A 13,217-nucleotide genomic window follows, 5' to 3' on the forward strand; every position below is an offset into this window, starting at 1 on the left:
CGAAAACCACAAACAAGAACGCAGATCCATGTGTTCTGAAAGGCTGCCTGTGGCCCAAACATGGACGCTACGTCACTGTGCCGTACTACATCTCTCCTTTATACAGTAAGAAGTTCTGCCTAAAAAGCTGTATTGTATTTTGTGTACAAGGCAAAAAATGCAATGGTTTAAAGGTATCGCAAGAGAGTTAAGAGAGCTACTATTGTGCTCTTCATTAAATGATATAAGTGTATTTATGCTCTTGTGTTTACAGATAATCTCTTAGCTGCTTAACAGACATGTTGCTCATGATTTGCAAATATATAATTAAAAAATGCCAGTTTCTCTGAAAGCTCATTGAACTTTGAGGGTTAGGGTTAATCCTAACTCTAATACTCTCAAAATTGGACAATAAAACATTTTAGCTCCTTTGTAGACGTGTTTTAAAAACCTTGGTGTATCTGGAAGTAACCGACCCATGCCCACTTATTCATGTTTCATTATTCAAGAATGAACTGAAAAGATTTAAATGAATGTTACCGATTTTTTTACAGCTCAAGATGAACACAACGGCATCCGTATAGCACTCTTTACCTTAGAGCTGACCACCTGCATTCGCTTTGTCCTGGGTAGTTACAGAGATCGGGACTACATCTCCTTCGAACCAATGGGGGGGTAGGAACACACTCCTCACACACATTCATGGAGATTGCATGACTGCATCCATCAATAGTTGATTTACATGGTGTTTTATTGCATCACCCAGGGTTATGTTGTCATAACGATGTCATTAATGAGCAAAATCTGACTATTAATTATCCTTATTTACATTTGATTAAAGTTTATTAGGTGAAACGTATAAGAATACTCATATTACAAGTTAAGCACAAACCAAACACATTTTTTTATTAAATGAAACTAAGTTGTACTTCATCCTCAGAACAAGTCCAGTTAGAGTTGGAATTGGGAAACTAAGAATAACATCATTAAAGTTCACATCATTAACAATCTATGTTTTTCTCTGGTCTCCATGTGGAACATGTCAGGTGTTGGTCCTTCATAGGACGTCAGAGTGGAGGACAGTTCATCTCCCTGGAGAGACATGGCTGTTTGGAGCATGGTACAGTTCAGCATGAGGTTCTTCACGCTCTGGGTTTCCACCACGAACAGGCCCGCTCTGACAGAGACGAACATGTTGAGATTCTCTTTGAAAACATTGAGGAAGGTAAGTTTGAAGTTAAAAGAATCTGTTTCATAATTCTGTACTTCACTTACACAAATAAAAATAGAAAATATTTTGAAGTTGCATCTTTAAAATATTGGATTTATCCCTAAAACATTCAGCCAGGTCGGTTTGGTTAAGTGATCTTACCACAGTTTTCAAACTACATCACATAGAAACTATTTAAGATTACATGTTTAAAAATAACTGATAAATACTTTGTCTTTCCTTGTCTGCTGCACAGGAGCAGAGAACAATTTCGAAAAAGAAGAGACCAACAACTTGGGAACTCCCTACGACTTCACCTCCGTCATGCATTATGGAAAGTGAGTTGCAGGAAACTTCTCTCCCATGATGTGATTCATTCAACTCATATAGATGCTTGGAGATTTAGTCTGGCAAAATTGCTTAGTTTTGCTGAATGGAACTTTCTGAACTCTAGAAAGATGAAAATCCAACTGGTGAAATAAACAGTTTAAGCATCTTAAAAAATTAATCATAATCTTAAGGATATATTTGTGTCTTCTTTTAGGTATGCATTCTCCAAAAATGAGAATCCTACCATTGTTGCCAAGTCCGATCCTAACTATGACTGGGGGCGAGCCACTAAAATGAGCGCCAACGACATCGCCCGCGTCAACAGGCTTTACGGATGCTGTGAGTAACAAAAATAATTAGTTTTACGGTCTTAAAAATATTTGAAACTGTTCTAGTAGTCTCTAAATGTCTCTATTTTCTCTCTTAGAGTAAAATGACTTGAAGAAATCAGCTCAACAACAGCCAAGAATTGATCTGCTGCGAGAATATAATCAGCTCATAAAACGTTAAACTGCAAACACCTAAAAAGATCATCTGGAGCCACCTGCTGGTCAAAGGTTGCATTGCATCTCCTGTTGATGGGAGGTTCCTCGGTCAACTTCATGCAACTTTGATTTGAGTTTGCTTATTGCTTTTAATTTTACATAGAACCTCTATGTAAAAGAATAAAATTATAATTTTTGATTAAAGCTGTATTCATTTCAAAAGCGTGAAAAAAAATTTTTTTTGCTAATACATTACTGAATAAAAGGCTTCATTGCATGGACAAAATTGATGATTGTAATTGAAATTGATGCTCTTATGAGTTTTTGCTGTTTTGTTACATTAAAATGAAGGAAATCAGAAAAAGGTACCAAAGTTACACCCAAAGTCCAGCAACATGAAGCTGCCAACGTCTGAACACCTGATTGACTTGAAGTCTCACTGCCAAACTGGGAGGATTAAAGATCCTTTGGGGCTTTCTGGTCCAGACTGGCAGACCGGGGATGGCCAACTGGTTGTAGTGGGAAGACAAGGCAACACAGTTTTATTTGTGAAGCACATTTTCAGCAACAAGGCAACTGAAACTGCTTTAAATGATAAGAAGGAAAATAAAAACCAACAAACAAACAAAAAAAAACATTTTACTACAGAGGCAAAGTAAGAAACATGATGAAAGCATCTTTTGCAGTTTTCTGGAAGTTTGTTCCAGATTTGTGGTACATAGAAGCTGAATGCTGCTTCTCCATGTTTGATTTGGTTCTGGATGCAGAGCAGAACCAGAACCAGAAGACCTGGAAGGTATTTGTAGCACCTTTAACCACTCTATGCGTGAAAACTAAAATGGAGGGTGCTTGGGTTCAATATCAATCTGGTACCCCAATCAGTGTGCAGCACCACTTACCTTGTTTATGACAAATATGACCCAGAGAAACATTAGAATGTTAGGCAAAGCAATTCAGCCTAACTTTATTAAACTAAAGTGAAAGGGAAATCTGACTATTTAATCACCACAATAAACTTTAAAGCCAGAAAACTCTTAAGATTTAAAGAACCTATATATAAGGCATAACAAATAAAATGTTAATGGCCACCTTTTCCCTTCAACCAGAGCACAAGAAATGTCCACACACATCAAGATACAGTAATAAACAAATGTAACCCAGTCAGTTTCTTACTCACGACCTCCAGGAGAGTGGAAAAACGTTGCAGGCCTGTTACAAAAAACCGAGGAGTTGAAATCCCTGAGGAAAAAATTGAGAGTGTTGCAATTAACTCGTCCTGTCCTCCCGACTTCCATTGAACGCATCAGAGCACTTGGGGCTGAAATGGCAAAGCCAAATAAAATACACAGTGCAACGTCACACTAATACCTCTTTCAATTGCAATATTTACATAAAATAATGATCTTAGTTGATTTACAAACAATACTGTTTTGATTACTAAGTAAGCAAATTACTTAATAGCTACCTTTACCCTTTATATTATTTAAATATTATAGTAAAGGAAAATACTTGTTGGGTTCTGCAGGGGAGTGTTTTCTACATTTTGAGGGTGGCAGGTTGATGGGATCCAGCTGGTGCTCATCATCACCAACCAGCAAGGGCCTTAAATAGGAGTGGCTTCACAGAAGCAGATGCCAGATGTACAGTGGTACACTAGCTCTCTGTGCTGCATCTAAAGTGTTTAACTTGTCCCTGATGCCTCTCCCATCGCTTTCTTCTTCCTGGAACCAGCTCTGACCACTCTGTGATATTCATATCCACCTGGATTACCTGACCCGCGCTGCTCTGCTAGGCCTTGCCCCTGGATTCCTTCACGACCACCATCCCTGCTGCTGCCTGTCCACCCTCAGTTACCTGTTGGAACTCCTCCACCTGGAAACCCTTCACTGCACCAACTGCTGAGAAACCCATGTACCCTCCTCTGCTCATCTGAACCCTCAAACCGTAAGCCTTCACAAGGCTACACCATCATTCCCGTCATTATTTCTCTGTCTAACCGCTCACCTTTTCTCATTTCCTCCTCTGGCCCGGTTCCTCCCTGCTGCTGCTGAGCTACACCTCTCTCCATTGCACTTAATTGTTCAATAAATCTGTTAAACTGCGTTGGGTGTCTGTAGTTGTTGCTTCTAGTGATGGGTAGATGAGGCGTCATGTATCATTTCGACACATAGCAAAACTGATACTGTCACTCAATACTGACACCTGCTGGACGTTAAAAATTCCTACAGGCAACGATGACCTAGTGCATACAATAAGATTTAAGTCTTAATATTTTATTGAATATTATATATTGTATTATGTCATATCTTCAGTTAGATTTAAAATATATTTTATATACAGCCAATAATGTGAACATGTACCACAAAGTGGAATGAAGATGCATGAACCGTTTTTATTCTTCCACAAATTTTTATTTAAAAAAAAAAAAAAAGTTTTTACAACATCTTGAAATTTAGTCTTACGCTTTTTTGACAAAATTTCTCCTGTTTAGAAAAAAATAAACACCACATTTACAGCGAACCCTTGTTTTTCTTAGGGGTTGCGTTCTGAAAATAACCCGTGATAGGAGAAATCTGTGAAGTAGTTACCTTTATTTTTTAAAATTATTATACAGCATAATTAAATACTCTACATTGAAACCAAACAAAACCAGTTTTCAGATCAGAAGATGTGCGTGTGCATCAATCGGGCCTTAATGTGATCCGGAGTCATGTCATTAAAGTGTCTCCTCCAACCTGCACTGCGAGATTCACAGCTGGATCTACGGCAGAGCGATGGATCTCGTCAAGCCTCCGGTCAGGTTTTGTACTAGGGTTAGGGCCACAGGTTTTTCCAGCTGGCATTGAAAGTTTCAGTTTCCATCTCCTGAATGGCCAATCTGTATTAAATACTGTAACGTTATTGGCACTCGGGTAGAGAAGAAGCACGGAGACTGTTTTCACCAGTCAATCAGGACGCAGAACACTGTGGAGAAAAACTGCACAAAAAATTCTGCGAATTTGGATTCAGATCAAGTGGAAACTGACAAGAACTGGATGAAACGACAAAAATAAATTTATTTTCCAAGATAAGATCAAAATGGTCCCACTCTGTGGAAACCTTTCGCCTGAAGCTGCTCCATAGTTGACGCTGTACTGTAAAAGATCAAGAATTCATTTGCAAATGCATTTGACAGATTCGCTTCCTTATAAACAGTTTGGCGCGTTAATGTCATTTCGAAACAGTTCCTGTATCGGTCACGTGACTTGCTGAAACCAATACGCGCACCGACCCGGGTTTTGGTCTGTGGGCTTCACACATGCGCCGACGCATCGGTGTTGCCGAACCCATCACTAGTTGCTTCCCTTCGAGTCCTGGTAACCTCTCATTATGACAATACTAGTGCATTTCTTTCAGAAACAATATGAAATCCATAGTTGTCACCAAGTAATGCTCTTCATGCCATGCCTTTGTATTATTGATGCAGAGTGATGGTCTAGGACTGATTCAGACCACTGGACTGCATGTCTGAAAATAAAGATATAAATCACATTAAAGTTTTAAAATGGCCTAGTCAAAGCCAACCACTTATTCTGCAAGTTTGTAAGTTTCCATAACTTCTGTCTGATACTTAAAGTGNCCGCTCTGACAGAGACAAATATGTTGAGATTCTCTTTGAAAACATTAAGGAAGGTAAGTTTGAAGTTAAAAGAATCTGTTTCATAATTCTGTACTGTATTTTTTTGTTTTAGCAAATCTGTATTTTTGTAATATTGGATTTATCCCCAAAACATTGAGTCAGGTCAGCGTTCCAGTTTAATTGATTTTACTACAGTTTTCAAGCAACATAGCAAATATTTAATGTTAAATGTTTGAAAATAACTGATAAATACTTTGTCTTTTCTTGACTACTGCACAGGAGCAGAGAAAAATTTCAAAAAAGTAGAGACCAACAACTTGGGAACTCCCTACGACTTCACCTCCATCATGGAGTACGGAAAGTGAGTTGCAGGAAACTTCTCTCCCACAATGTGATTTATTCAAACTTATGAAATGCAGGGAGATGTAGCCCGCCATGGTTGATTAGTATTTCTGATTGAACTACAGAAACTGGAAACTCAACTGGAATCTATGGTGAAATAAACAGCTTAAGCATCTTGAAGAATTAATCAAAATTTCAGGATATATTTGTGTCTTCTTTAAGATATGCATTCTCCAAAGAAGTTGGTAAGTTGCCTACCATCGTTGCCAAGTCCGATCCTAACTACGACTGGGGGCGAGCCACTAAGATGAGCACCAACGACATCGCCCGCGTCAACAGGCTTTACAAATGCTGTGAGTAACAAAAATAATTAGTTTTACAGCAGTGGTCCCCAAACTACGCCTCCACATTTGGTCCAGCCCCCTGAACAATACCAGAAAGCATTTAGATGTTTTTTCATATACCGTATTTTCCAGACTATAAGACGCTACTTTTTTCCTAAGCTTTGAACCTTGCGGCTTATGGCCCAGTGTGGCTTGTATGCGGATTTTTCTTCAACCACCAGGGGGCTCTTTAGCAGGAAGTGAATCACTGGAAGTCAAAATTGTAAATAAAAGAAGAAAGCGCCCATTAAAACGGAATTAGGTTTTATAGGGAATTGAAATTTGAGAATGTTGTTGATCAGTTAAATAGCATTGAGGGGGGAAAAGAAGATTTTTCAGTTTTTTAAATAATACTGGGATCATTATGAGAATTTGAGGTATAGATATTAGGATCCAGTAGATGGCAGTAGTGCAACAATAATGGATGCAAGCTGCTGTTGAAATCTAAAGTAAAAGATTAAGAAGGAGAAGAAGAAGAAGGCGCCCATTTTAATTTTGCACATGCTAGTAGCAGACACAAAGGATCAGCACTTTCACTGTTACAGTTAAGGTTCGGAAACTACCGAAATCAGTTCAGTTAAATCTAAACTTGGCAACTTTTTCTTTTTCAACCGTAATAAATGTGATATTCAATTGACCTGTTATGACTCAATGATGCTGCTGCATCGTTGTGGAAAACCTGGAGCAGCAGAGATATCTGCGGCTTATATGTGTATGTTTACTGGTTTTAAAAAAAAACTTTGGGGTTGCGGCTTATAGTCCGGTGCAGCATATAGTCCGGAAAATACGTATTTATTTCATAAATAGTGTTATTTCCTGGATTTTTTCTGTGAAGANATTCCTGGTTTTAAATAGTTCACTGCCAGGCCTCTGCAGAACCGGTTGCATCATTCCTGATGATATACATTTTTCTGTACTTGAGTCTCTGTCTTTATCGTTACAGAATCATACATCCTTCAGGGAGACATCCTGGTACCGAAAACCACAAACAAGAACGCAGATCCATGTGTTCTGAAAGGCTGCCTGTGGCCCAAACGTGGACGCTACGTCACTGTGCCGTACTACATCTCTGATAGCTACAGTAAGACGTTTTGCTTGAAAAGCTTTTAAGGCATGGATAAAAAATACAATGGTTTAAAGCAGGGGTGTCCAAAGTCGGTCCTGGAGGCCCGGCATCCTGCACGTTTTAGTTCTCCCTGGTTGTAGTAACAACCTCTCCAGCTTGTCAATGTTCCTCTTAAGGTTTCTAACGAGCCATCATTTGATCCAGGTGTGTTAAACCAGGGAGGGAACTAAAACATGCAGGATGCCGGGTCTCCAGGACCCACTTTGGGTACCACTGTTTAAAGGTATCGCAGTGTGAACACAGAGTTAAAGGAGCTACTATTGTGCTCTTCATTAAATTCTCCAAGTGTATTTCTGCTATTGCGTTTACATACTTTCTCTTAGCTGCTTAACAGACATGTTGCTCATGATTTACAAAATATAATATAAAAAAACTGCCAGTTTCTCTGAAAGCTCATTGAAGGAACATCTTGGCTCCTTTGTAGACGTTTTTTAAAAACCTTGGTGTACCTGGAAGTAACCGACCCACGCCCACTTATTCATGTTTCATTAATCAATAATTAACTAAACAGATTTAAATGTTTTTGTAGCTCAAGAAGAACGCAAGATCATTCTTGGAGGGCTTCAGAGTTTTGAGCTGACCACCTGCATTCGCTTTGTCCCATATAGTAACAAGTATCGTGACTACATCCGCTTTGAACCAAAGAATGGGTAGGAACACACTCCTCATATACATTCATGGAGTTTGCATGACTGCATCCATCAATAGTTGATTCTATTGGTTGAACATGTTGGCTTAAGTATGTTGTAATTAACTAAAAGTTGCTGTTTTGATACATAAAAATCTTATGTTTTGTTATATTTTTCACCCATGAAACCCACCATTCTTCACTTGCACAGTGCATGCAACAGGTTGATGTTGCATTTGGGTTCCTTCTGTACTGAAATCTACAGATAAAGCACAGGAAGAGTTGTCATCATATTACATTTGATTAACATCCTGCCTGTTTTTCTCTGGTCTCCATGTTGAACATGTCAGGTGTCTGTCCAGCGTGGGACGTCAGGATGGAGGACAGTTCATCTCCCTGGAGAAACCTCGCTGTTTGTCCCTCCGCACAATTCAGCATGAGGTTCTTCACGCTCTGGGCTTCAACCATGAACAGTCCCGCTCTGACAGAGACGAACATGTTGAGATTCTCTTTGAAAACATTAAGAAAGGTAAGTTTGAAGTTAAAAGAATCTGTTTCATAATTATTTACTGTATTTTTTTTTGTTTTAGCAAATCTGTATTTTTGAAATATTGGAATTATCCCCAAAACATTGAGTCAGGTCAGCGTTCCAGTTTAATTGATTTTACTAAAGTTTTCAAGCTACATAGCAAATATTTAAGGTTAAATGTTTGAAAATAACTGATAAATACTTTATCTTTTCTTGACTGGTGTATAGGAAAAGAGAATAATTTCAGAAAAGTAAAAACCAACAACTTGGGAACTCCCTACGACTTCACCTCCATCATGGAGTACGGAAAGTGAGTTGCAGGAAACTTCTCTCCCACAATGTGATTTATTCAAACTTATGAAATGCAGGGAGATGTAGCCCGCCATGGTTGATTAATATTTCTGATTGAACTACAGAATAAACAGAACTATGGTGAAATAAACAGTTTAAGCATCTTGAAGAATTAATCAAAAATATTAAGTATGTATTGGTGTCTTCTTTAAGATATGCATTCTCCAAAAATAAGTTGCCTACCATCGTTGCCAAGTCCAATCCTAAGTACGACTGGGGGCGAGCCACTAAGATGAGTACCAATGACATCACCCGCGTCAACAGGCTTTATGGATGCTGTGAGTAATAAAAAATGTTTTAGTCTTAAAATTCTCTGAAACTGTTTATGTAGTCTCTAAATGTCTCTATTTTCTCAGTATAAAATGACTTGGAGAAATCAGCTCAACAAAAGCCAAGAATTGATCTGACACATTTTTAAAAAGATCTGGAGCCACCTGCTGGTCAAAGGTTGCACTGCATCTCCTGTTGATGGGAGGTTCCTCAGCCAACTTCATGCAACTTTGATTTGAATTTGCTTATTGCTTTTTACTTTACATGAAGCCTCTGTGTAAAAGAATAAAATTATCATTTTTATTAAAGTTGTATTCATCTCATTAATATGCACTGAGTTCCAACAGTACAAACACTGTGATATTCTATAATCCATAATTTAATGGTTATCATTGAACATTTGGATAAAGGCAATCTGCTTGACAGTTTACTTTTCCATGAAAATCCTGCTTGCAGTGTCATAAAAACCAAGCTAGCTTCAGTTCACTAAAGTTCAGGTTCACAGACGACTCCATTACAAAGGCCCACAAGACCGAAGTTTATAGCCTTGTTGGTAAAAGGGACAAAAGCTGAAAACATCTCTACTCCCAGCTAGATAAGCCAGACAAAAACTGCTTTATGAGATCATCTGTCTGCAGACCTTACCAAATAGTCACATATTTAATGCTGTAAGTGAATAAGTGGACCATAGACGATCTCATTTGCTTTATTCTTAGCTAAATTCAGTGAAAATGCTTCATATTTTCACAAAATACCTTTTAAAAAGTCAAATCAATTCAAGTTTATTTGCATAGCACATTTCAGTAACAAGGCAGCTCAAAGTGCTTCACCTCATCAGTCACCGGTTACAAAACAAGCAAACAAAATCAACCAAATACACATCTGACATGTTGGTCAAAGTTCCACTAATCAAAGGCAACTCTAGTAAAGGTGTAGCCATACTATGCTCGTCGCTGGCTCTGTTAGCATATTTCCACTGTATCGTTGCTTTAGTTTCTCTACTTGCTTTCTGCAGGTTGTCCTTTGGACTGTTATGGTTTCCTGAATGTGGTTGCTGCTCTCCGTGCTTCTTCTTTACTGCTGCGCGGTTGCAGAGCGACAGTCTGGGGTTGAGCCACTGATCTGCACATTGAATTGGCTTAAAATATGAATGTTGTGCAAATAACAAAGAATGGCCTAGTCAAAGTAGAGATTTAAACCAAGTTATGTTGTGGCATAACCTTAAACAGTACAATGATGCTCAAAAACCTTGTAATATGTTTCAGTTAAAGTAAATGAAAGAAGATTGGGTCAGTATTGATTAGTCAGTTATCATGAATGCTAAATGCTTTTCTGCATACAGCCAGGTTGCTTTAGTTTGTCTCTAAAATTAAAATATTGACAATCCCTTGTCAGGTAGCAGACAGACATTGTATTTTATTAGCTTTTATCTTATGGACCAACACAGGAACTGAAGATGGAGGAAAATTGGTTTATAGTTTTCAGTTTTTATATCACCCTAAAAAACCTAAAATTTCTAACTAAACTTCTGTTTAACTCTCAGTCCCTCCACAGACTTCCTGCTCAGATCAGGCGATGTTTTGAAATCACCTTTGTGGTTTTAAGTGAATGAGAAAGTTCTAACCACAGACTGACACACTTAACTATCCGTTTGTGTTTTAAAGCTGACGTGTTTGCTTTGTTGGCGCCCTTAAATTTTTCATAGTATTACATACATTTCAATATCAATATTGGTAATTTTCAAATAATGATTTTGTTTATTGACCTGCGTGTTACAGCAGCATTGCATGCACAAGCATATCCAGCACCTTTTCTGCAATCTGAAAGTTCCCGTAGCTTCTGACCATTACCAATAATGTGAGAATTGACTTTTAACCAAGCGAGACATTTCCTGCCACTGAAGTTATGAGTGGGTGTTTTTTCCTCTTATGTGGAAAAGACAGGAAAAAACAGCTGTGGTCACTTCTAGTGGTTGACCTGGTTATAAAGAGCAGAGCATCGGTTTCATGGAGCGTCAAACAGCCACTTCTTCAGTCCTCTCTGACTTCATCTCTCATCAGGTAATGTTGCACATTGTGAATCTGCACATTACTGGCAAAGAAAACATAATTTAACTGTTTTACTTTCATCTGCTCAGGTGTTGAGTTTCAAAGAAACTCCACAATGACTCCAAATGTTCTCTGCCTGCTCTTTCTTTTGATGGCCGACGGGTCTCTGGTGGGTTTTACTGTCATTTCTAACAATGTGATGTTGAATATTTTTCAAAGTGTAAAAATTTAGAAAGAAAAAATGAAAGGAAAAAGTTTGTATTCTGTTTTCCTCTCACTGCGAGAGCATGAGATGTCATAAAACAAGGAAAATAACATTAGTTTAATTAATTGTGTGTTTTGGCTTAAAAATAAGCAGACTAAGGAATATAAACTGAGAGTAAATAAACATTGTGTGACTTTGTGTGTCTGTGTTGCAGAGTGCACCAGCTAAAAATGAGGATCCAGTTGGTGAGTTGAATCAAATCACATATTATTACATATTATTATGTTTGACCAGAGTTGGGTAGTAACTAGTTACATTCCTTGAGTAACTTTAAAAAAAACAAAAAAAAACAAAAAAAAACTGAGAAATATTTTTACTACACTTTTCACTTTTTAGTAAAATTTTATTTTGAAGTACATCTACTCTTACTTTATTTTCTTCCCACTGAATGAGAAACAAAAATGTTTAACCAAAAAATTGCCAGACTCAGAAACACACTGGTAGTTTTTGTTAAAGTTTCATAAGTTTTTGGTGGAAATAAACTGATTTGGAAAATTTTGTAGTGTTATTTTTTGTTACTTATATGAATAATTGTCATTTTGGTCCTTAAAATACCAAAGTTTCCACTTAGCTTTCTATTTTGGTTCCTATGATGATGTAATTTTTAAATATTAATGGTTGATAATTTGATGAGTTACTCAGTATTTGAGTTGACTCTTTAACAAATCCTTTTGCTCTTACTAGAGTTCAGTTCCTGGATTCGTCTCCATGTCTGTATTTCCCTGATGGACATTTCAAACCTAAACTTCTTGTATTCTGTTTCCAGATAAGTCTGACAACATCCTCGAAGTCATCCCAAGACCCAAAGCTCAATTTCGTAAGACTAATATTTAAATGATAAATTCTGTAATGAGAAAAATACGTCAAGACTTAATTGTTTCTCATCATTGGGTGATAAATGGACCATTTTCTTGCACTAAATGAAAAGTGAAATAGCATTGGCTGACATAATGCTGCCAAAAACAAAATATTCTCCTTCTCTTGCTATTAGCTTCTTACTTTTCTTTAAAACAGAAAGTGTTTTTTTTTTTACATCAGTTCTCGTGTCTCTTTGTGCATCTGCTCTGTTTTCTCAAACTGCCTGTCGATGGTGGAAGATGGCCGCCCGCGCTGAGCCAGGTTGTGGTTCTGCTGGTGGTTTCTTCCTGTTAAAGGGAGTTTTTCCTCTCCACTGTTGCTACATGCATGCTGAGTTATCGTAAAGCCAGTGACTCAACGCCATCTGAGGGCTCCCTTAGACAGAAAACTAGAATAGGAATGGATGCATGATTGACTTGAGATGACGTGTTGTGATTTGGTATTGTATCATTAAACTGAATTAAACTGAGTCTTCATCAGTTCCAGAAACATTCATGCTGCAAGGCGACGTGGCGGTTCCTAAAGCTACCAGCAGGAATGCAGACTCCTGCTACCTGAAAGGCTGCAAGTGGCCCAAACGTGGATCCTATGTCCGTGTGCCCTACTACATCTCTACTAGCTACAGTAAGAACTTCTGTCCCTATTAGCAGGCATGCTAATAAAATATACATATTCTAACTGTATCAAATAAAACAATGCCATATGTTTACGGTACTACAGAAATCGGTAACACTTTATTTGAAGGGGGTTGAATAAGACTGTCGTGACACTGTCATAAACATGACATAACACCT

At 37.9% G+C, this 13,217-nt stretch overlaps 2 protein-coding genes across 3 annotated transcripts in view; both read left to right on the forward strand.

Moving 5' to 3' along the window:
- Nucleotides 1-2: 2 nt before the first annotated feature.
- LOC103142666 (low choriolytic enzyme-like) lies at nt 3-9,535 on the forward strand (the record flags this gene model as incomplete). Its single annotated transcript, XM_016674674.1, has 6 exons — nt 3-105; nt 534-654; nt 1,026-1,204; nt 5,903-5,984; nt 6,188-6,318; nt 9,339-9,535. Coding segments are annotated over 6 exons (621 nt in total), but the record flags the coding sequence as incomplete, so codon positions are not given.
- A 1,683-nt stretch (nt 9,536-11,218) lies between these two features.
- LOC103142667 (high choriolytic enzyme 2-like) overlaps nt 11,219-13,217 on the forward strand; it is an 8,549-nt gene continuing 6,550 nt past the window's right edge. The window contains exons 1-5 of one of the 2 annotated variants that reach the window (XM_007558825.2): nt 11,219-11,312; nt 11,390-11,469; nt 11,720-11,750; nt 12,332-12,382; nt 12,904-13,047. In XM_007558825.2, the coding sequence (XP_007558887.1) occupies nt 11,416-11,469; nt 11,720-11,750; nt 12,332-12,382; nt 12,904-13,047 (280 nt within the window). In that variant the 5' untranslated portion in view covers nt 11,219-11,312; nt 11,390-11,415. Of the gene's footprint in view, nt 11,313-11,389; nt 11,470-11,718; nt 11,751-12,331; nt 12,383-12,662; nt 13,048-13,217 lie in introns of those variants that run through there. The other variant, XM_016674663.1, reaches the window with a different exon arrangement.

The sequence above is a fragment of the Poecilia formosa genome, unplaced genomic scaffold (assembly GCF_000485575.1).
Source record: "Poecilia formosa unplaced genomic scaffold, Poecilia_formosa-5.1.2 Scaffold99, whole genome shotgun sequence".
Classification (NCBI taxonomy): domain Eukaryota; kingdom Metazoa; phylum Chordata; class Actinopteri; order Cyprinodontiformes; family Poeciliidae; genus Poecilia; species Poecilia formosa.